The 24241-nt window shown below is 43.3% G+C and overlaps 3 protein-coding genes across 7 annotated transcripts in view; 2 read left to right on the top strand and 1 right to left on the bottom strand.

Moving 5' to 3' along the window:
- The window catches only part of FANCA (FA complementation group A), a 63498-nt gene extending 60932 nt beyond the window's left edge, over positions 1–2566 (top strand). Inside the window, exon 43 of the mRNA XM_069967894.1 lies at positions 549–2566. Within this exon, the coding sequence (XP_069823995.1) occupies positions 549–656 (108 nt within the window). The 3' untranslated portion in view covers positions 657–2566. The remainder of the gene's footprint in view (positions 1–548) is intronic.
- ZNF276 (zinc finger protein 276) lies at positions 1412–15797 on the bottom strand. 5 transcript variants are annotated; one of them, XM_069966076.1, is made up of 11 exons: positions 15681–15797; positions 11496–11805; positions 9616–9662; positions 8878–9285; positions 8672–8738; positions 8465–8551; positions 6879–6986; positions 4863–4938; positions 4008–4125; positions 3702–3801; positions 1412–2125 (listed from the first exon to the last, which is right to left on the bottom strand). In XM_069966076.1, exons 2-11 carry the CDS (start codon positions 11678–11680, stop codon positions 1861–1863), a joined length of 1461 nt encoding a protein of 486 aa, XP_069822177.1. In that variant the 5' UTR covers positions 11681–11805; positions 15681–15797; the 3' UTR covers positions 1412–1860. The 5 variants fall into 5 exon arrangements, with proteins under 5 accessions (XP_069822177.1, XP_069822174.1, XP_069822173.1 ...); XM_069966073.1 differs by lacking the exon at positions 15681–15797 and adding an exon at positions 15364–15614 and having other exon boundaries at positions 1412–2098; XM_069966072.1 differs by lacking the exon at positions 15681–15797 and adding an exon at positions 15364–15614 and having other exon boundaries at positions 3702–3798.
- VPS9D1 (VPS9 domain containing 1) overlaps positions 15368–24241 on the top strand; it is a 35310-nt gene continuing 26436 nt past the window's right edge. Inside the window, exons 1-3 of the mRNA XM_069966068.1 lie at positions 15368–16058; positions 23366–23438; positions 23642–23731. Of these exons, the coding sequence (XP_069822169.1) occupies positions 15780–16058; positions 23366–23438; positions 23642–23731 (442 nt within the window). The 5' untranslated portion in view covers positions 15368–15779. The remainder of the gene's footprint in view (positions 16059–23365; positions 23439–23641; positions 23732–24241) is intronic.

Genomic DNA, 24241 nt, shown 5'->3' with positions numbered 1-24241 from the left:
TCCAGGTTGCAGAACTACAACTCCCATCATGTCCTATTGGCAGCTCATAATGGAAGTTGTTCTGCAACAGATTAGAGGATGGCATGGGGGGAACTCAGTGGCACAGTAAATGAGGGGTAGATACTGAGACACGCGGCACATGAGTCGAGCACGGTGGCATGGTACGTGAGGGGGAGATGGCACGGCACATGAGGGGAACACGGTCGCATGGTACACTAGGGGCTATGTGGGTATGTATGTTGTGTCCTCCACTAATGCCAGATTGACTACATTTACACTCCCTCTGTTTTGTAATTTGTAGCAGAAATCGTGTGATTAATAGACACTAAGGCCCAGATTTATCAAAGGGTGTAAAAGGATTCCAGAGGGTGGCTTACATATGTGTCTATTTTACACCGTTTGAGAAATCTGTAAACTGTTGAGAACTATAGTTTTGGGTCTGTGAAAAAAACATTCTAATCTCATACATTACTTTAAAAGTGTAACTGTTACACCTGACAATCCTAATAACACCACAGTTTAAGTAGTCATTTTCATATAATCTGCAGATAGCAAATTCCTGGGAGGAGAAGGACCCAGAGCTGGCTGCACTGTTGAGGAACATTCTTCATCCATCACATGAAGGCGACATATCTGATGAGCCTGATCTCTTCTGAATTGTTGAACCCTGTGCTATGTTTACATTAGTATTTGCCTATAGGGAAGTTCCTCTACAATGACCTTAAAATCCTTACCCACCTTTTAAAGGGGGAGTACCTCTTACTGTACTCCTGTCTGTGTTGAAGAGAACTGCTGGGAAATAATTTGTGCAGAACAGGAAGTGTCAGCTTAGTTTTAAGCCTACTGAAAAAAAATAACTGCAAAATCTCAGAATTTTTTTTTATATATGTAATGAAATGCGAGCTATGCTGTTTGCGTAACTCCCTGTGGTACACAAACAACATAACTTACAGGCAACTCCTTTTGTGCAACTCTTATTAAAGCAAATTGTGTAAATTTGGCTTATCATAGGAGCACATCACATAGATGGTTCATAATGTCCCAGATGGGTATATTCCTTTAAAAGACTTCAGACTGTCATGTTGGACTTTCTGAGCAAGTGGAGCACTTTGAAAGCAGCACTAATTAATGCAGCATCAATTTATTGATGGCCGAGCCCTATTTACAGTGGTTTTGCTTATCTGTTAACTGGCAGTCTTCACTGTAGAGTGCATGTAGAGATAGCTGTAAATTACTGTGTAGGCTGAGCTGGAAAAGTATGTGCAGCTTTTTTTCCCAGTCAACACCAGGAGTGGTCTGAAAAGAAAGTTGCAGGTTACCTTTTGGTAGGTCCTAAGACGAAATTAGATTCTGCTACACCAAGTGGCATGACCCGAAAGGGCTGGAATGTGTTCAACAATGACCCATCAACTTTTGTAAATAATTTATTCAAACCTGAAAAAGCTTTCATACCTGTTACATCATAAATTAGTCACCTATGTGCATTCATGTTAACTGGTACATAATGCCACACACAAAAAGGAGGACAGCACTGCTCTGCAGTGACTTGTTTGTTTTACGGGGTTAAGCTGCAGCACACGGATCCCCTGCTGATGAAATCAGATCTCCACAGGATTATGGTTATCCAAGTCCAGGGTCAGTAGAACAGCAAGGGATGTAGAGTGTGAAATCAGCCTTACCCTTGTCACAGTGCTTGGGACCACCGTATACCCAGGCTGGTGCTCCTGGAGGGGCTTCCTATGCCACAATGGCACTGTGTAAAAACCAATGTAAATACTGTATAGACTCCTGTACAGAGAACCTTTAAAAACAATATAAAAACTTAAAAGCGCTATGTCTTTTTCTCACACAAATCAGCCTTTAGCTAGTGAGTTGCTGTGCTTCTGGCTTCATTACTTGTCCTTCCATAGTTCCTGAGGGAGTGTCAGGTTCTGTATCTGGGGGCTTTGAAGGGCTCTGGGTGAGTGGATGAACCATTGACATGTGAACATTGAGGTTATGTGCCTTCTCAAAGCGCTTCCCACACTGGTCACATGCAAATTCCAGATCTGCTTCTGCTTTGTGCTTGGTCATGTGGTATTTGAGGGATGCCCTTTGCCTGCATTGGAAACCACACACTTCACATCTGACATAGGAAAACAGAATTATGATATTTTATTTTTTACATTCATCATACCCTTACATATTTAAAATACACTAAACTATTTTTGCTCAATTTAAATAGACACTTTTAACTCTGATCCTATAGCTGACATACTGTACCTTTCATATCTCCGTCTGTACTTGCAGAACATAGAATAATGCTTTTATTCTCCAGTGCTTGGAACTCCACTTCCAGCTGACTGTCTATCAGGCAGGGTTAGGTTATGGAAAGGGGAGGGGGGACGTGTTACAGCTTGCAGCAGAACCAGGCCTTGGAAAAGTCTCCCTCACACTTTGCACTGGAGAATAAAAGCATTTCCCTATGTTATGGAAGCACAGCTGGATATATGAAAGGCACCATATGTCTCCAAGACCTAACAACGTCAGCAGTTTGTAATGTGAATTAAAGATTAACTTTAAAGTGTCACTGTCATTAAATGTTGTTTTTTTTTTTTGTAGAAATCAATAGTCCAGACGATTTTAAGAAACTTTGTAATTGGGTTTATTAGGCAAATATGCCTAACAGGCTGAGTCGGCATTCCTGAGTCAGGTTGTGACATTGCAGGAGTGGGAGCTTCAGGAGGCCAGCAGGGATCCATTAGTGAGGGTGCAGCGCTGCTGGGGCACATGGACGGGTAAATATATACTACCTAGATATGTTCCCATGCTCCCCTGCCTACACTATTAAAGTGACCCCCCAAACCACTTGTACCGTCGGATAGCTGCTTTTAATCAAACATCTGTCCTGGGGTACGTTCGGCAGGGGATGCAGTTATTGTCATAAAAACAACTTTTAATCCAGCAGTGCTGTGTCTTAACGGCCGGGGCTTAAATTTGTATATGCATTAGGCTGGCACACCCTCTCTGTCCTTCCTCCCCACCCTCTTAATCATTAGGAATGATCCAGGAACATTTACTGCTGTTTGAGCTTTGCACAGGTGTCTTAACGATCCAGCCCATGTTCATTATGCACACAGGTGGGGAATAGGAAGCAATCTGCCTGGAGTATTCCTAATGATGAGGAGGGTGGGGAGGAAGGACAGAGAGGTTGTGCCAGCCTAATGCATATACAAATGTAAGCCCCGGCTGTTAGACACAGCGCTTCCGGATTAAAAGTTGTTTTTATCACTATAATCCCCTGCCGAATGGACCCCAGGACAGATCTTGGATTAAAAGCAGCTATCCAAAGGTACAAGTGCTTTAGGGGGTCAGATTGTGGGTACGGAGTCGCTTTAAAGGAATTCTCCTTTAATAGCAAGCAGAACATTGGAACCCATTTTTGTCTCATACAGATTGATACATCTGACCCAGTGTGTGTGTGTGTGTGTATATTTTTAAATAAAATGAACTTTTCATTATAGAATGATGTCATCAAAAATAAATGATCACTTGACACTTCGGTAGTATGTGAATGTGGCCACATGAGCATATGTGCTGCCTTTCCATGATCAGGGAAGGATTCCATTGGTCGACCTACACCAATCAGATCACCGCTTTACACAATAGGTGATATAATCTTTAGATAACTCCTATATGCTCAGTCTATATATTACACTTACTGTAAAGGTTTAGCCCCTGAGTGCCTCAGCTGATGCACAGATAAATGCTTCCTTTGCTTGAATGCCTGTCCACACTGGTCACAAATGTAATTCCTTTCTTCTAAGTGAAGGAAAAAGGGACTGTTAAGGTATATTCATAGGTACAGTGTTAACAGCATGTTTGATGCTTCAAGATCTCAGCTGTTTGTTTTTGGCTTTACTTCTGCTTTTGTGCTTTAAACAAAAGAGAAAACTGGTAGTTGAAAGCACAATATGAATGCACCCTTAGGCAGAGGTTTTACAGCTATTAGTGCACAAACCACTGACCTGTGTGAATCAGCTTGACATGTCGCTGCAGGTAACGGTCTATCATGAACACCTTGTTACATCCGGGATGAGGGCATGGCCGCTCCCGCACCTCTTCATGATGTTCCTTGATATGTTTCTAAAAAAAAAGTGTCATTGTTATACTTTGAGGGGCACTAATGATACATTCACAAGTTCTGTGTCTGGTGTGGATTTGATGATGTGTAACTAAATGATTGAACACAAATCACAGCAAACACAGTAGGTGTGAATGTAAACTACAGTACAGTGTTGGGGCTGGGTTAGCTTTCTATTGACTTGCACCTGATCACTGCTAGAGCAAGTCCTGCTTCCATAGACTTACATGTGTCCCTGTGCCTTAGTTTTTGTAATATAAAAAGTTAGTTTTATTTCAGCTTACCGTCAGTGAATGCAGTCTTAGTATCACAGCTGTGTATATTGTAAATGTTATGGATGTTCTTAGAGCCTGGATGGAACTACAATGTTTTAATTCAATTGAACCTAAAATGTAGTGTCTTTTTGAAATACCCAACAATATTAGTAAATCTGCAAGTCAAAAACTTGTATACATTTTACATTTTAACCTGTTAACTCATAAGTCACAATAAAGCCCACATCAGGCATAAGATGAGTCTATCTCCTAGTATACGGTCACCAACACCACTCTTAACAATTTCAGACAGCAAGAATAAGGTATAGCTGAGTCCCACAGCCTGGCACACAAAACCAAGCCATAATGTATATTGCCACAATTAAATGTACTCTATTATAGACCACATCAGCAAGTCTCATCCTGTTGGTGGCTGCATCCACATAATGGGGCAGTAGGGGATTACTATCTCTGTTTTTATTTACCTTCATACCATCAGCTCCTCTATAGACGGCAGTGCAGCCTTGGTAAGGACATTTGAAGATAGTGGGCAGTTCCTCTCTGAAAAAAAGGGATTTTGTGAGAATAGTGGTTCCTCAAGTTACAATGTTTTCAACATACAAATTTCCTGGTCCACTTGAGACCATACAATGTTACAAACAATCCAAATCTGTAATGTGTGGATGGCTAGATCGTGCGACTAAAAAAGTAGGTATCTTACTGTAAACTCCTGCATCTCTTAGTTGTCTTAGTTGTTAGCACCTCTATAAAGTACAGTGCATTACATGCTCTATCTCTTTATCTGTGCCACAACTAGCTGTTCCTCCTTTATTTTTCTGGGACCCTGTGTGATGTGTAAAGGATCTTAAAAAAGCTCCTGTACTCATCATAGAGCCACTGGGGACTATAAAACACTTTCTATCTGTTGTATGTAAGGACTTGTTTTTATCTATATTAGTTACCTCCTTTATTTCCTTTAAATTTAAAGTAAAAAGTTGTGGTCTCAGATACAATAGTCGTCCTAGCACCAATTAATATTGTAACTTGAGGGACCACTGTACTCACTGTAAAATCCTTTACCTGTTCAGTTCATTGGTGTACACAGACAACTTGGGTATAGGCTGGTGACATCCGGCCAAAAGAGTGCTAGCTCCTCCTACCATGCTTAGACCCTTTCACAGTTATTAATGGGATCCTGTCACCCCACTTACTATGTGTGGTTCTCCACTCCACCCACAAGCTTAGCTGCTGCACATTAACTATATACCTGTATAACACTTGTCTGTGTCGTCTTTCTGCTCTAAAATGGCTTCATTTCATCGGTGGACAGTGTCACCTAGGAGGGCTTCACAGCAGTTGGGCCCTCTCCCCACCCTAACTGCCTAGGTGACACTGTTTAAAGCTGAAATGAACAGCGGGTAAGGGGGTGACAGTATGACTTTATGCTAGAAAAGTTTTTATTCAAGGAAACACAGTACTCTAATAGAAAACATTTAAATCAGACTAATTAAAGAAGAATAAGCCACCTGAAAAAATATAAACTTGGGAGGAATCTGTCCCACCCAATTACCTTGACAAGAAAAGGAATTTACAGTAAGTTCTTACAAAATAAAGGGAGACTGCATTATCCAAATTTCCTGCCTAGAAGAATAAATGAACAAAGATAAAGGGGCAGAAAACCTGCTGAGAAGCAGGAGTGTCTGCCTCCTATGAATACCAAGATAAGGCAGGTTTAGCTCACTGTCTGCACTATGGGTTGGGCCTGGTAAAGCTAGCTAGGTGCTTAGTGTAGGGATAGGGAACCTTTTTGGCTGAGAGAGCCATGAACGCCAAATTTTTTAACATGTAATTCCGCAAGAGCCATACAATGTGTTCATAACTAAATTAAAAGTAAATTTATGCATTTTAATGTAAAACCAACAAGTCTCTGAATTCTTTTTAATAATGTTGTTATGCGTTGTTACTTTTACCATTAAAGTGACTTCTGTCGCTCCATGGTTTTGCTGATGGCTTTGTACCTCACCTGACCCCAAACTTTCTAAAATGCTTCTCATATATTTTGCATAGTCATGGAGTTCACCCACAACTGCAGCCGCAGGTATAACCTCTATGTAGGGCCCGGCATGCTCCTCCATGCGCGCATTGATTGGACGCATGTGCAACACTCCTGCCCAGCCTCTGTAAACAGAGGATTCTACCTTATTGGAGAATTACCTGCTTGCAAAGGAGCGTGGGGCTGGCTGTGGCGCACGCATACGGTCATTGCGATACAGACGGGCTGCAAGCCAGATGCGGCCATCACAAGAGCCACATCTGGCTTGCGTGCCATAGGTTCCCGACCCCTGTCTTATTGGCAGCAGCCAATACTCAAGGTGTCTGTGTCCCCCAATGACACAAGTAAGAAACACAGAACAGACCACTTAAAAGTATTATACATCATAGATGGCCTGTCACTTTGATTGGATCAAATGTGAAACTGCTAGATCAGACATAACGCAAACCTCTCACGCTTGATCTTCTTCCAGCCAGGTTTAGGTCCTGGCTTCTTCCTTTCTCTGGGCTCTTGTGACTTTTGGGCTTTCCTAGGTCTGGCCTTTCTAAGGGGAGGCCTAGAATAGTAAGATAATCAGGTCAGTTTATGTCTAATATACAAGTAATAAAACCATAATAAATTCATTTTTTTCCAAAAATAGGAAAGAAATGTCAGTCATTCATGTGCACTCTCCTTTATTTGGTGATTTCATAGGTATATCTATTTCTGGGAAAGAGACAACCAATATGGCGACCTCTTTCCTATAGTCCTAGGCCACAAACTTGAGATTACAAAGCAATCCCCACAATTGAGTCACATTATGACCACCAGATAATATCCAGAATACCTGCCGTTAGATGGGCTGGCAGTGACTCAAAAAGGTCCCAGTAGGTTACCACATGTATCTGTAGACATGCTGACTGCATCGCATAGGTGTAAAGCCATAGAGCGAATATGACAATGAAGGTGGTCCATGGATGCTCAATTGGGTTCATGTCTTCAGAATTAGGGTAGTACTTTAAGGACTTGGTTATATTTTCAAACTCATCTGCCCCAGGGAAGACCATCAGTAAGTAAGGGTGTAAGTGATCTGCAAGGAGGGATTCATACCCAGATCAGTTGAGGGTGCCTTTGACTTGGATGAGTGAACCCAGAGAATACATTCCCCAGACCACCACCAACTTGAGTTGTTCAATCAATGGTTGCAGATTGTTTGTTCTATGATGTTTCTCATCTGATGTTTCTCATCTGACTGAAGCAGAACATGTGACTTATAGGAAAAGGCAACCTTCTGCCAATCATCGGAGATTCATTTTTTTACTGCTGTGAAAACTATAGCCTTTTCTGCTAATGCAACTTTCTTTGCAGATGCACAGCGAGCAGCCATCTGCTTTGCAGCCTCATACACAATAGAATTTGCTGAACGGTTTTTAGACATATCTGGTAGCCTCATGGTTTATTTTGGTGGCGAGTCACCTTCATAGCTGACGTTCACCTCTCACAACAATGACGTGGTGTTCTGCAGTTTCCAGCACCTTTACCACAGCAGCACATGAACAGTTTACAAACTCTGCTACTTTTGTCCCAAAAGCCAATAATTATACCTTGTTGTAAATCGCCCCTTTTACCGTGACAGCAACGAAGGATATATGTGCAAACAACCTATCGCAGATCTTATATACCCATCAAATGAGCTCATATCACATTAATTCCTTCAAGAGCTATGGGCTGCCAAGTAAGTGTTCATAATAATGAGACTTGTCTTTATATAACCTGCTCCTGTATTGCTTCAAAACCAGGTACATTTGCCATGTCCAAACAACACAATAACAGGTCTGCTAAACAATCTTATATGGACTGTCACACATACTTCCTAAAGTCTAGAATAGCAATGCCAAACTATACAGTGATACAGGATTGAAGGCATTTTTAATGCATAACTCGGGAGATTTGTTATTGGTCTCAATGAGTGACTCAACAGTGTCTATGATGCAAATAATGGTAATAAGCATACCTATGAAAAACAAGCAGCACAGGAAGAAAGGATGACTTTACCTCTTTTTTTTGGGATAGGGTTCAAAGTAGTCATCTGAAGACAAGACCTCTCCTCTCTCTTCTCCATCTTCTTTGCTATGGATGTTACTTTGTAAAAGAAAATACCATAACTATAGACCGTGTCTTCCTGTTTCTAGCATAACCCAGTCTTAACTTCCACAGTCCACTCAAAAAAGAGAACTGTCATACATACAAGAGAATCCTCACCCATCTGAATAGTCATTGCCCTGGTTTTTTGCAAGATCATTTGCCTCAGATGTCCTTCCACCGTGCCCTGTTGTCAAAAATATTATAAAGTTGTAGTTAGGTTTTACTTTATTGATGCAGTAATTGTAGAGGACCTGTGCTGGAGATTGTTATGGTTGTTATATGCATGACATATAGTATATAATATAATTATAAGCAGATCTTACCATGCAATGAATCTGTCTCAGGACATGGAGCCACCAGAGTCTCCAGGGGCAGAGCGGGTGATCTGCTCTGAGCAGGTGATTTACCTGCCCTTCCAATATCAGCTATAGCTGGGGTGTTGGCCATTCTGTCCGGCAGTATGTATCCCAAGGAGGCAGTGTCTGTAGCTTTGCTGACTGTATGAATTCCATTTCCACTTGGAGTAATTTGCTGGAAGTCTGGAGGCAGGTCAGAGTCCGTGTCCATGATGTAATCATGCCCCTCTCCACAACCCCAGACTGCCCGAATGATACCACAATATTGTGTAGAAAGCACTTCCTGCAAGCTGGGCACTGAAGAGCATCCACCTGCATGGCTATGGGTCCAGCTTACCAGACTATGCAGGCACTCAGGGCTTGAGGTGATCAGATCTAGCAATACAGAAATGTCAGAGAATCATATATGAATCACACAAACTCTTTTTTCAGTCTATTTATGTTCGAGTTTTCATTTTATTTATTTAGATCACTACTATATACTTCTGTTTCAGTCTTTTTTTGTGATTGTATTAGACACATATTTCTATGATGGTGCATTACATGTAAATGTCTACTCTGTATGATAGGAGGGGGGCTTTGAAGTAAATTGTGAAACACCTGATTAAAAAAGGATTGAAAAGTTCTATCTAATATCAATACCAGGGACCCCCCAAAACTCTTATTGATGTCACTGACAAGAACATACAAAAGAAAGGAAATTACCTGCACAGGGCCCTGTGGTAAAACTGTCTGGACTGTGCATCTTACCACTGAAATGCAATGAAGATACAGAGTCAGAACTGCATATTATATGACACATCAAATTCCCTTTTTCATTTTATAGTTGTATTGCTTTGAAACTGAATTAATGCAGGCAGGGTAGCTACACCATTAAAGCTTCCCTGTTGACCTGCCAGCATAATACAGGCTGCAGTCTATAGTCTGTGAACAGGCACAAGGCTACAGTCTGCAGTACATCTGCATTCTACCAATGGACAGTGATTCTGCTAATAACATTATTCAATCACTTAAAGGGGAACTGTTATCAGGTTGGTGTAAAGGAACCTGCTGATATCCCACCCCCAGCAGCTCTTTACCTCATGTTGGCAGTGTTGCCAGTAGCAGTCTGTCTCATACTGTACATGAGCTCTTCCTTGCACACGCGGTTCAGAGCGCCATTACTATGCATATATAAATATGCATAGCAGGCTAGAGGGAACAGGGGGGGTGCTCGGGGCAACACCCAGGATACTTCTAAGGCGGCGAATTGCATATCTTCTTTGATCAAAATACTCAAGAACCATGGGACACACAGGATGAATAACACTGCCAACACAAGGTAAAGAGCTGCTGAGGGATATCAACAGGTTCGTTTACACCAACCCAATGATAGATCCCCTTTAAATTAACTCCACTGAAGTAATTGCATACACATAGGGGGAGATTTATCAAAGGGTGGAAAATATACACTGGTGTAAACTGCTCACAGCAACCAATCACAGCTCAGCTTTCAGTTCTGGTAAAAGGAAAGCTGAGGCCATTAACAACAGACTAACCCAGCTTTTTATTTTGCATCAAAGCTATCTCACCCCGGTTCGGATGTTTAGGATGAGTAGATACCCCTTAGCAGAATGCCATAGATGCAGACATGTTAGGTCAGATTTTTGGCATATGATATGGGAGTGCCCTGTCATCCTAGATTTTTGGCAGGCTGTTGTAAACCATCTGACCCAGATGTTAGGTATAACCGTACCATGTACGCCTAAAATTTGCCTCCTGGGACTTCTAGATGAGGAATCCTGGCCACACCATCATAGAATATTCTTGAGAGAGTCTCTATTTATGGCGCGGAAAGTCATAGCAATGAGATGGATGGACGCCAGACCACCCACAATTGGCAAATGGATTAAACTCAGGAATTCAATACTGTCGTATGAATACATAGTATTTAAACACAGAGGTTGTGCCGGTAAATTCAGGAAAGTATGGGGTTGGTGGTGCGTCTCACCCTTAACCGCCTTCCAGCCGAACAGGTTTGCTAGGCTTAATAATCACAACCTTCCTTCTCCGAGAGGAAATGATTAGGATACCTGTATTGTATGTATGTATTATGTGAACTTGCACAAACTTTTTTGAAGTTAAGACCACGTTTAATGGTCTAGTGCTAGATCCTAGCAATTTGTTGTACCGCATCTTTTTGTTTATTGCATGTCTTTAGCTCACACGAGCACATCTCCACTTTTCTTGTGATCATTTGCCTCCAATGTCAACCTGTACACTCTTAAGTCCAGATGTTACTACTTTTTTATTTGATATTTTCTTGTAATGACATTGTATGAAGCTTGTGTGACTATTGCATATCCTTCAATAAAAAGAGTTTAAAAAGGAAAGCTGAGCTGTGATTGGTTGTTGAGGGCAGTTTACACCAGTGTATATTTTACACCCTTTGATAAACCTGGGCCTATGTATCAAGAATGAAAAATAAACACTTCTCAGTTATCCTCAGAGCATGCAAATGACAAAGATGATATAATACCAAATCTACTGGGGCACTGTACATTTTAGGTGCATACAACTTGCATAGTTTATCTCACTTCACCCACCCTTTTGTGTTGCAGTCAGGTGTGGTTGGGGAGATATTCACTCTTCGCATAAAGGTGCGTAACACATTGCGGCACTTATAGAACTGGGCATGGCAGTCCTTGCACACAAACTGGGGCAGCCAGGGGTCCTGTTGCACTGGTACACCAACCAGCTGCTGAAAATCAGCAAAGAACACCTGGTCCATACGCTTCTGCCTCTCTGAGCTCCGACCAGTGACCGGCACCTTCCCAAAGGCCTGGCGCAGACTGCGGGAAGAGAACTTCCCATGGCACAGCCGGCAGTAACCAGTACTCAATGGTCTTCCAATGCCTAGAGGTAATAAACAACATAGATGTAAAAGCTATCATCAACCATACACAAAACATGAAAAACTTGTTTTATCAGATTATTTTTTTTTATTTTCCAATTAAAAACAGGTTTTTACATAACCAAAAAAAATAAACAACAGTTGGTACCTATCCAACATACATGAATAAAGCATAAGAACAATGCTTACACATATACTGCATACAATTAACAATAAGATAATATTGTTATGTACTAGGGGGCAACACTTTGCATACACTAATAAACCTATATACACAAATCACGTCCTCATAGTTTCCCCATCGCCATTTTATAAAAAGAAAATAAACATTCACATACAAACATGGAAAAATTGACCTACATTATTCAGTTTAGTAGGCCTACACAGTTCACCAGATCTAGTAAATGTGTTTGGGATTAGTGAGGACAGTAACAGGGTATGCTCTTTGTATAATAGATGAGACTTTGTTCCATACGTTTCCCTATAAACTTCCTACATCATAAGCATCAAATGTGTGTGTAATCCCCTGCAGCGTGGGCATGCCGAGGAATCCCATATACCAATTTACCTCAGGATATTTTAGGTCTTTAGGAACATCACCCACATCCCTTACCCTCTTTTGATGGACATGCAGAGGGTAACGGGACAAATGCTCACCAAGCAGCTGCCCATATACCTATAATATTAAAGGGGTTGTCCAGTGAAAATCTTTTTCTTTCAAATCAACAGGTGTCAGAAAGTTATATAGATTTGTAATTTACTAATATTAAAACTCTCATGTCTTCCCATACTTATTAGCTACTATATGTCATGCAGGAAATGTTTTATTTTCAGTCTGACACAGTGCTAGGAATCCCTATAGAAAACCTCTCCTGCTCTGAACAGTTCCTGTCTCGGCCAGAGATGTCAGCAGAGAGCACTGTGTAAGACTGAAAATAAAACAACATATATGCAGGAGATATAGTAGCTGATAAGTATGGGAAGACTTGAGATTTTTAATAGAAGTAAATTACAAATCTATATAACTTTCTGACACCTGTTGATTTGAAAGAAAAATAATTTCGCTGGACAACCCCTTTAAGCCTTTAGTAGAATATTTTGCCGTGATATAGCATAGAATGGGATTGTATAGTCATGGCTGCTATTTTTACTTGTGATTTGTATGCATGGCATAATTGCAGAAATTGGTAAAAGCACCATTGTGGTAAGGCATGTTCAGTTTGAATATCAGGAAAAGACTTAAATCCATTGCCATCACTTATCTGACCTAGGTGCTCTATCCCACAACCCTCCCATGGGGAAAACCTCTCCAACCGTCATAGTTTTACCCGGATATTCCTACAGTAGTGACAAGGTTTTACTGCTCTCACTGGTAGAATGGAACCCAAGAGCAACCTTCAGGGTGCACAGCTATGTCTCATTTATTCCACTTCTGGAGTGGGACCAGGGCTGACTTGTTTGCTGGTAGTTCACACACAGGACTTCCTCACTTCTGTAGCTGATTACATCACACATCACCTACTCCTCTCTGCCTCCCTCACTTCTGTAGCAGGTTACATCACACATCACCTACTCCTCTCTGCCTCCCTCACTTCTGTAGCCGGTTACATCACACATCACCTACTCCTCTCTGCCTCCCTCACTTCTGTAACCAGTTACATCACACATCACCTACTCCTCTCTGCCTCCCTCACTTCTGTAGCCGGTTACATCACACATCACCTACTCCTCTCTGCCTCCCTCACTTCTGTAGCCGGTTACATCACACATCACCTACTCCTCTCTGCCTCCCTCACTTCTGTAGCCAGTTACATCACACATCACCTACTCCTCTCTGCCTCCCTCACTTCTGTAGCCGGTTACATCACACATCACCTACTCCTCTCTGCCTCCCTCACTTCTGTAACCAGTTACATCACACATCACCTACTCCTCTCTGCCTCCCTCACTTCTGTAGCCGATTACATCACACATCACCTACTCCTCTCTGCCTCCCTCACTTCTGTAGCCAGTTACATCACACATCACCTACTCCTCTCTGCCTCCCTCACTTCTGTAGCCGATTACATCACACATCACCTACTCCTCTCTGCCTCCCTCACTTCTGTAACCCATTACATCACACATCACCTACTCCTCTCTGCCTCCCTCACTTCTGTAGCCGATTACATCACACATCACCTACTCCTCTCTGCCTCCCTCACTTCTGTAGCCGGTTACATCACACATCACCTACTCCTCTCTGCCTCCCTCACTTCTGTAGCTGATTACATCACACATCACCTACTCCTCTCTGCCTCCCTCACTTCTGTAGCTGATTACATCACACATCACCTACTCCTCTCTGCCTCCCTCACTTCTGTAGCTGATTACATCACACATCACCTACTCCTCTCTGCCTCCCTCACTTCTGTAACCCATTACATCACACATCACCTACTCCTCTCTGCCTCCCTCACTTCTGTAGCTGATTACATCACACATCACCTACTCCTCTCTGCCTCCCTCACTTCTGTAGCCGATTACATCACACATCACCTACTCCTCTCTGCCTCCCTCACTTCTGTAGCCGGTTACATCACACATCACCTACTCCTCTCTGCCTCCCTCACTTCTGTAGCCGGTTACATCACACATCACCTACTCCTCTCTGCCTCCCTCACTTCTGTAGCCGATTACATCACACATCACCTACTCCTCTCTGCCTCCCTCACTTCTGTAGCCAGTTACATCACACATCACCTACTCCTCTCTGCCTCCCTCACTTCTGTAGCCGGTTACATCACACATCACCTACTCCTCTCTGCCTCCCTCACTTCTGTAGCCGGTTACATCACACATCACCTACTCCTCTCTGCCTCCCTCACTTCTGTAGCCGATTACATCACACATCACCTACTCCTCTCTGCTATGGAATGACAAAGTGCTGATAAAAATGCACAGGTTGGCACTGGTAAACCTTTGGAAAGCGAGGGCACCTCCATGGGTATTCAATTCAGGATCTGGGGGTTGGTTTGAGGCTTTTGAATTATACTGGGATCCCCTTGAAGTTTTGGGACTTAGCTTGGGGCTGCTTCCATAAACAAAGTAAGCGCAAAATTGCTGATTTTTGGTCACATCAAATCTAGAAAAATTGTAATTAAAAAGTGATCAAAAAGTTGCATATCCGCAAGTAAGCTACCGATAGAAAGTACAGATTATGGCGCAAAAAACTGACACCTCACACAGCCCCATAGAACAATAAATAAAAGCATTATAAGGATGGGAATAGAGCAATTTTAACATTTTTTTTTAAAGGTTTTAATGTTTGTAAAGCGGTTTGTGTGGGTTTCTGTTGTGCCACTTGTAGTCCCCACAGGACATGGATCCTCTGGCAATGAGTTACAGGACAACTAAACATGTCTCAGCTGCTGCAGAGCCTCTTGTGCCTCCATCATCCTATCAGTGACAGCTCCTGAGGAGAGGCTCTGCAGTAGCTGACCCCCATTAGGAGTGATGCTTTCTGCTCCCTTACAATCACTGTAGTAAGTATAGTGTCATCTGTCACAGCCGCCTCTCACCCGCTCTGGCCTCAGGGAGCTCCTGGAGAAGCGCTGGGGGCGGCTGTCTGGGCGCTTGAGTGGTTTCCCTTGCCCGTGAAGCCCTCCGGAGACAGCCCGTGATCCGCCCACGCCTGTCCCGCTTCATCCCGCGGCCTCACCCCCCAAGCGGCAGCCCGGGAGCCGCCATCCAGCCCGGGGCCTCCTCAGCGCGACTACGGCAAGCTGCTCCCTCCATCCGGACATGTCTCCCCCGTGTGGTCAACTGCTAGTATTACAGTAGAAACCCTCACAACAGTAACATGGTGTCTTGAGTGGTCTCACACATAATCTCTCACCTCAGAGACATTGCTCTCATAAAGCATAATCCAGCACAGCCAACTATGCCGATAATTTATATAAAGGAGTAGTGCACATTCTATTCAATAGCAGTTGTTATGTTGTACGCCAACAGCGAGATGGCGCTGTGGAACATTTTCTTAGAAAATTTGTTACCACGGTCCGCAAGATATTCCCCTCGTGTTGTGCAGCCAGTGTTTATATTCCGGCGGATACCAGTACCACATACAAGAGTTCCGGATACTGGTTTTATTCGTATTTATATATGTTTGCCAGACATGGCTTCCTCGGTTGGTGATGGGGCTTTGAAGCCGCTGCAGAGAGCGATGAAATTAGCAAATAAAGCCATACAGCTGGATACCGGGAACCGTCACAGGGTGAGTTGGGGGAGGGGCATTGTATGAGGGCAAACATAGGGGGTGGGTGCTGCTGTGCTAACATGCTGGGGCTGTCAGATCAATAAGAAAGGGGTAATCATTGTCATACTAATAAATCATAGATATGTATATTACTACAGACTGTTTATATCACAAGGCTGGAATCCTATGGACTTGAATGCCCTACAAATAGTATTAGTTCTACATGTTTATAGTCAGTACCACACAATCAGTCATTTGTTTCAAGAGAACTTAAAAAAAAAAAAAGTCAGGAGAGAAGTGGTAATGTAAGGGTTAGTTCACACAAGTAAAACTTTAACGGTATTTGACAAAGAAACCGTATCGATTTCCACGTCAAAAATTGCACGGTTTTACCCTAAAAACTATCTACTATAGCTGTTTTCAGAAAATGTTACAAAAAACATAAAGTTTTCTAAAACCATATTGCATTTTATTTCCCACAGAAGAAAAACATGTCACCCCTGCCACACAGTTTTATCGGGCCCCCCGATGGGGGCCCGATAACAACAATAAACGAGTGCCGATCTGCTAGATCGGCGCTCGTTTACTGGACCTATTACACGGCCAGATAATCATGTAACAAGGGCTGCATGGACATCGTTACCGATGTCCTTGCAACCCTTGCTAAACTGGCATACATTACCTATCCTGGGTCCAGGGCTTCTCTTGCTCCTCTTCTCCCTGGGTCCCGCGCGCTGCAGCTTCAGAGCGGTCTGTCTTAACTGACAGGCTGCTCAGCCAATCACTGGCTGAGGTCCCGGCCTGTAATTGGCTGAGCGGCCTGTCAGCTAAGACAGGCCGCTCTGAAGCTGCAGCGTGCGGGACCCGGGGAGAAGAGGAGCAAGAGAAGCCCTGGACCATGGATAGGTAATGTATTTATTTTGCAAATCGCCAGCCGCGCACCTCTATTGCACGTAGCAGTGCGCAGTCGGTAGCCGACAATAATAGTTTAGAACCTATATAAACGATCAGTCGATGACAACGATCATCGGCTGATTATTGTCTTTATTACACGGAAGTATAATCGGCCAGATGGGGCCGATTCGGCCGATTATCGTTCCATAGTACCCTAACGTTGAGCTCACATTGATATGGCCACTTTCTTCCAGAGACAGCCCCACTCTTGTCTCCAGCTTGGGCGGGGTTTTGCTGCTCAGTTCCATTGAAGTGAATGGAGCTTAATTGCAAACCACACCTTAACCCTTAGATGACCCAGGGCGTATAGTTACGCCATGGAAGTCTGTCCCCAGACGACCTAGGGCGTAACTGTATGTCCTGGGTGGTTCTCCCGCTATGAAGCGTGCTCCGATCAAAACGTCCGATCTTCACAAATATGGTATTAATAAAAACTAGAGATCATGGCGGAAAAAAATGACACCCCATACAGCCCCATAGGTGAAAAAATAAAACTGTTATAAGTGTCACAATAGTCCCATTTTATTTATAATTAATTGCCAAAAAAAGGATTTAATTTAAAAAATATATATAACATTAGAGAATCTGTGTAACCTGCATATGGTTGTGTTCGGGCTGACCTATAGAGTAATAGTATGATGTCGCTTTTACCATATAGTGCATTACGTAGACACAGAAACCGACCAAACGTTATCATTTTGCATTCTTTTTTATTCGATTTCACCAATTTATATCTTCATAAATAATAATTTTGGGGTTCCATAATACATGTTATGGTAAAATGAATGACGCCATTACACAGTACAACTATTCCTGTAAAAAACAAGCACTTACATGGCTTGTAGATAGAAAACTGAAAGTGCTAGAGCTCTTAGAAGGGGAGGAGGGAAAAACGAAAAGACTAAGATCATAATTTGCGCAGTCCACTGGGTCATTTTGGGCCTGGTCCTCAAAGGGTTAATTGCAACCGTGTTGTCTCTGAAAGAGAGTGGCCATGTTTTTGTAGCACTGGATAACCCCTTTAAGCTGCTCTGAATTACATCAAACTCAGCACCGAAATCCACCTGGCAGATTTTAAAGTGACTGTACCACCAGGCCCACGCTGAAGCACCGGAGGCAGGCCGACCCACCCTTAGTGGAAGGAAACCCCTGCCGCTCTAGGATAGGGTTCCATTGATTCTAATGGAGTCACGTCATGGAGGGGCTCGGGTTTCTTCCCACTAAGGGTGGGTCGGCCCGCCTCCAGTGCTTCAGCCTGGGCCTGGTGGTACAGTCACTTTAAGGGTATAAACCCACACCACACACCGTATACGCAGCAAATACGCAACAAATACACAGCAGATGTGATGGTGAAGATTTGATGCTGTGTTCAGCTATTTAGATCTAATCTGCTGCGTATTTGCTGCGTATTTGCTGCGTATCGCAGTAGTAAATACGCTGCATATACGGTGTGTGGGTTTATGCCCTAATGTGGATTTCCAGCACGGCTTTAGCCACCATGCCTGTGTGCTGCAGATAACTGTAGATGAGACGTACAGAACAAGGAGTGGAATGTCTTGTCTGATAGCATCATTCACCGCCACATCATGTTTGCGGCTTTCTTATAAAATCCTGTAATTTGATGCCGTACCACAGAGGGGGTAAACATCCAGCTGTGCAACCTTATCTCGGTCAGACTACATCTATATGCTTTGTTAGAGCAAACAAACACCCCATCCCCCAACCTCTGTTAGCCAGAAAGGAGAGCCATTGAAACAAGTGGCTCTCCCTCAGAAAGACCAGACACGCCTGTATTACATGCTTGAAGCCAGTAACCTACCATAAAATGTACATTTTCTGACAGCTTCTCCCATTGTTAGCAGCTGTTTGCAGGGGTTTCCAGCAGTCATGGTGGTCCCCTCATTACTTTATTATAGTGGGTTGTCCCTATAATAATAGATCTAGATTTGTGTATTTATGTTTAATATATGGCATATTGCCTGCCATCTTGGCTAGATCAGTGTACCCCCAAAGGCTTTGATCATACACTGTGTTGCCTAAAAGAACCTAGGGACTAAAAGACAATGAAAAAGTGTATCCACTGCTAAATGCATAGAAAAGGCTGCAAGAGAATCTCTTTAATAGGTTGACAGCAACAGCTTACATAGAAGACGGCTCCACATTCCCTGCAGACCGCTCAGACTTGTATTTCTAGCTGGGCATTTTGGCTGTGCTCCATGCAGAAGATAGGATGAATGATTAACAGAGGTGTTGGTAGGTAAAGTGAAGGAGTTATTAGAGGGAGGTGGGTCCCAGTTCAGCAAACTCCTCTCTCAGTCAGAGTGGAGTGCTGCTACAAACAGTCTACCTTTGTGGTAGCTCGACCAGTGACGTACTAAGGTGTTACTGGTGACACCACTCCTGTGTTGGTTGCTTTTGTTTTACAGCTCAGCTAGAGATGGTATTGTCGTTATTCCAGTGTTAGTCCAGTACACAGGTGTGAAGTTGGTACCAGCTTTATGTATGTTATGTATGTATGCTGGGTTTACTCCCCAAAATGGTTGGTGATCTGCCGGGTTGTAATGGGTCCCTTGGGCTCTTGTCTCGGTAGTCCTGAGTGGCAATTGACCCACCTGGACTAGCGGTACCGCCACCCACAGAAAGGGGAAAAACAACCCACGGTGTGCAGCTGGTGTGTATAGTTGCTGATGCGGAGGGAAGGATGAGTCCCAGTGATATAAAAATATACCAGCTTTACTATACAGTCTCTTAGTAGTACAATTCACTTTTACAGCAAATAGATAAATCTTTACACAGGCTCTAGTGCTTGAACTCATTTGTGCTGAGGAGGAGCTTGAAGAAGTAAAGTAGAGGTAGTTGTAGCAGTGGTTGAAGAGTTAAAAGTAGAGTATAGTAGCGTAGCGTAGCGGAGTTTGTCAAGGGAGTTCCAACCCAATTTAGCAATGTACTCTGCCGGAACTAGTAGAGAATGTTTTGGAATATTAATTCCACGATAACGATCGAATTCGAACAATAATCGTACGTGTAAACGCTGCGAACGATCAAACGACGAACGAGAAATCGTTCATTTTGATCTTACATGTTCTAAAATTGTTGTTCATCGTTCGCAAAAAATTCGCACATCGTTCCGTGTAAACAGTCGTTCGCCGATTTAACCAATGTGTGAGATAGGCTTAAGCGGTCGCCAATTATCGTTTCATGTAAACGCAGCATAAGGCGAGTATGTGACCGATAAATTATCTCATAATATACATATGTACATACATATTGATACATATCACACATATAGTTATAATGAATACTCTAAATCAGTGATTTTCAATCTTTTTTGAGCCGCGGCACACTTTTTATACTTAAAAAATGCCGGGGCACACCACCAACCAAAATGGCACAAAATGACACTAACACAGTACATATTATACATATAGTTAATACTATAGATTCTAAATGTATTTATACTAACTCAGTGTGAAACCTGGGCCTGTTTTCTTCTCCCCCCTGTGCTTCTCTCCTGTGCTTCCCTCCACCATACTTCTCCCCCCTACTTCTCTCCTGTGCTTCTCTCCACCATACTTCTCCCCCCTGCTTCTCTCCTGTGCTTCTCTCCCCCATGCTTCTCTCCTGTGCTTATCTCCACCATATTTCTCCCCCCTGCTTCTCTCCTGTGCTTCTCTCCCCCATGCTTCTCTCCTGTGCTTCTCTCCACCATACTTCTCTCCCCCCTGCTCCTCTCCGCTGTTTCTCTCCCCCATCCCCATGTTTCTCTCCCCTGTTTCTCTCCCATCCCCATGTTTCTCTCCCCCATGCTTCTCTCCCCCATCCCCAAGTTTCTCTCCCTGTCTTCCCCCCCTGTTTCTCCCCCATGCTTCTCTCCCCCATCCCCATGTTTCTCTACCCCATCCCCAGGTTTCTCTCCCCCATTGTTTTCTCCTGTTTCTCTCTCCCCCCCCCTTCCTCCTCACCTCCTTCGAGATGGTCGCCGCTGCTGTCCGCCTCACCTACTGGCCGCCCGTAGGGCCCGGACGTGCTCCTCCAATCAGCGGAGACTGGGAGCGTGGTGCGCTGCAGCGGGCCGTAGCGCACACGTTGATTGGATGCATGCATCACGGCCCGCCGCAGCGCACCATGCTCCCGGTCTCCGCTGATTGGATAGGAGGAGCACGTCCGGGCGCTACAGGCGGAACTTTCCCCGCGGCACACCCGACCTTGTGTCGCGGCACACTAGTTGAAAATCACTGCTCTAAATCATCTCAAATTCTCCTATGGCCTGGTGACGTCTGATGTTAAATGCATGACATGATAGTAGTCAGCTAAAGCTGTTGTATAGAAATATCTGAATTTTATCTATATACAAATTATTTATATATACACAATGAGGAGATTTATCAAACTGGTGTAAAGTAGAATTGTCTTAGTTGCCCCTAGCAACCAATCAGCTTCCACCTTTCATTTTTCAATGAATGTGAGGAATGAAAAGTGGAATCTGATTGGTTGCTAGGGGCAACTAAGGGTCCATTTATCTGATAGATTATCTGCCAAAGATTTGAAGCCAAAGCCAGAAACAGACTATAAATAGAGATCAGGTCATAAAGGAAAGCCTGAGTTTTTTCTCTTTTCAAATCCATTCCTGGCTTTGGCTTCAAATCTTTGGCAGATAATCTTTCCGTTTAAATGGACCCTAAGGGCCCTATTCCACCGGACGATTATCGTTCAAATTATCGTTAAATCGTTCAAATCCAAACGATAATCGTTTGGTTGAAATGCAGTTAACGATTAACGACCGAACGAGAAATCGTTGATCGCTTTATAAGACCTGGACCTATTTTTATTGTTGCTCGTTCGTAAAACGTTCGTAAATCGTTCGCATTGAATAAGATGTCGTTCGCAGTAGATACGAACGCAATAGCAAAGAAATAGCGAAGAAAAAACGATCGCAAATACGATCATAAGTAACGATTATCGTTCCATGGAAATGAGTGAACGTTTTCAGGTCTTTCGCAATAGCGGTTGTTTGAGATCGTTAATCGTTAACGATTATGAGAACGATAATCGTCCGGTGGAATAGGGCCCTAAGACATTTCTATTTTACACCAGTTTGATTAATGTCCCTCAATATGTACAATTCTAAAAAATCATTGATTCATCAAATACTTTAGAGTGAGAAATTTACTTGTACCCGTGTATAGGCTTTAGTCTGACCACCTTCTGCCCTCCAGTGTCGAGTGACTCGTCCTCCTAGGGTGATACAAGCCCCAGTTGTGGTTACCTGGGTGAAGCTAAGCTCCTGAGCCTTCCCAGTTACCTGCACTGGGAGATAGGACACATAGACCTTCTGGTAGCTTTGTCCTATCCAGGCTAGTTCCTCTTTTGTATAAAGATACTGGCCTGCACTTTTTAGACTGGTTCACGGTGTGGGCTAGGATATTCCCAGACTCTACTCCCTTTGTAGTGTTTAGCACTGTATAGTAGATGTAGTATAAGTATTGAAAGAACTAAGTGTTTCTAGTTGCATCTGACCACACGTGTCTTAGACTAGATCAGACTAGACTGAGGGGTTGTGTGTGTGTGGAGAGTAAGGATAGGCAGAAGAAGAAAGAGCATCTCCTATAGGCCAGCACTGAAAACATGGTACACATAAAACATTAACCCATTGCTAACTTCAGCTGTGCAAACACGAACAGAGGTGTACAAAGAACACTGACATCTAGTGGTGAAACTATAGAATTCTACCTTTATTATCTCTGAACCTGGAGTGAGAACTTTACGACAGGTGCCTAAGGCACTTTACAGTGGGACACCACACCTTTGAGAAAGGCCCATCATGCACATGAATTCCACAAACTGTGTATTCATATCGGTAACAACTGTGAAATATGTAAAGGGATTGTCCGTAGACACAAATATATAGCTGGGGTTTATGTAAAAATAAAAAAATCTGTGAAAATGAGCTTATCACAAGGTATCCCACTGCTGGCATGCCCAGTGATCAGCTGTAATCTGTAGTGAAACGCTGTGTAAAGTGTTCAATATCTCTGCTGCAGCACCACCACAGATAAAATTAAAGAAGTTGTCCAGAAACATAAAATTTTTATATATAGCTGTGGGTGATATAAAAAAGTGATACTCACCTCTGCCAGTCCCCCACAGGCCCTGGTCTGATGTCATCCAGTGCCACCTCCTCACCACTTCTTGCTTCCTCTTGTTACCTGAGTCGGCAGTCACTATCCCACTTCTGTCAGTAATGGCTGAGTAGGAAGTTTCTACTGAGACTGAGAAGCACTGACGAGTAGGGTCTGGATTGTGTCAGAATGGGAGATTGTGGGAGGTGAACTCCTTTTAAGTCTAAACATTATAATCTGTGCTTTTCACAGGATGCCTATGTGGAGTATCTGAAGAGTGTGAATTTCATTTCCCAAATTCTGGCTGAGGAAGCTGAGCAAAAAGGTAACTGTAATTTAGCATATATATGGTATACTCATAAGCCAAGCTTATTCTCCATCTATAAGCTTGCTTATGAAAGACATTATTAGAACAACCCCATGTTGTACTCAAGCTAAACAAGAGAAGTCAGAGTGGAAAGCATGTGTACATGCATGGATGCTACTGCTATCATCAGTGTCATGCATAATTCTCTAATTCATCAACAGTAAATGAAGGTCTGAGCCCGGACTCACAAAAGATGCTAAAGCTGGCAGAACAATGTCTTGAGAGGGCACGGACAACAGCTGGCAAACTGGGTGAGTTCATATGCCCTGCTGCAGTGTTGTAACTCCGGAAAATTGCACTATTGTTCATACATTGTAAGGCTATGTTCACACAACGTAAGGGACCGGCCGTTCCGTGATCTTTCCGGCCGCAGAGCTCCGGGCGCATCAGCATGCGCCCGCATCAGAGCTTCCCATAGCACGCAGTGAAGCGAGCGTCCGGAGCTGCTCGCTTCACTGTGTGGACTGACAGGGTTTGCTACAGCCGCAATTCATTGAATTGCGCCCGCGGAAAACTGACATGTCAGTTATTTTCAGCGCCGCACGGGATCCTGGCCGGAGCATATACGATGTGTATACACTCCGGCCGGGATCCCATAAAGAAACAGGCAATGTTCACAGGCGCATAAAGTACGGCCGTTGTTGCCGATGGCAAGAACAGCCATACTTATACGTTGTGTGAACATAGCCTAATTATTATTATTATTATTTATTTATAAAGCGCCCTTAATTCCAGAGCGCTATACAAGCTGCATGAAGATC

Source organism: Dendropsophus ebraccatus, chromosome 4, assembly GCF_027789765.1.
Source record: "Dendropsophus ebraccatus isolate aDenEbr1 chromosome 4, aDenEbr1.pat, whole genome shotgun sequence".
In the NCBI taxonomy this organism is placed as follows: domain Eukaryota; kingdom Metazoa; phylum Chordata; class Amphibia; order Anura; family Hylidae; genus Dendropsophus; species Dendropsophus ebraccatus.
Note: the sequence above shows the minus strand (reverse complement) of the source record. Positions and strands in the feature narration are given on the sequence as shown.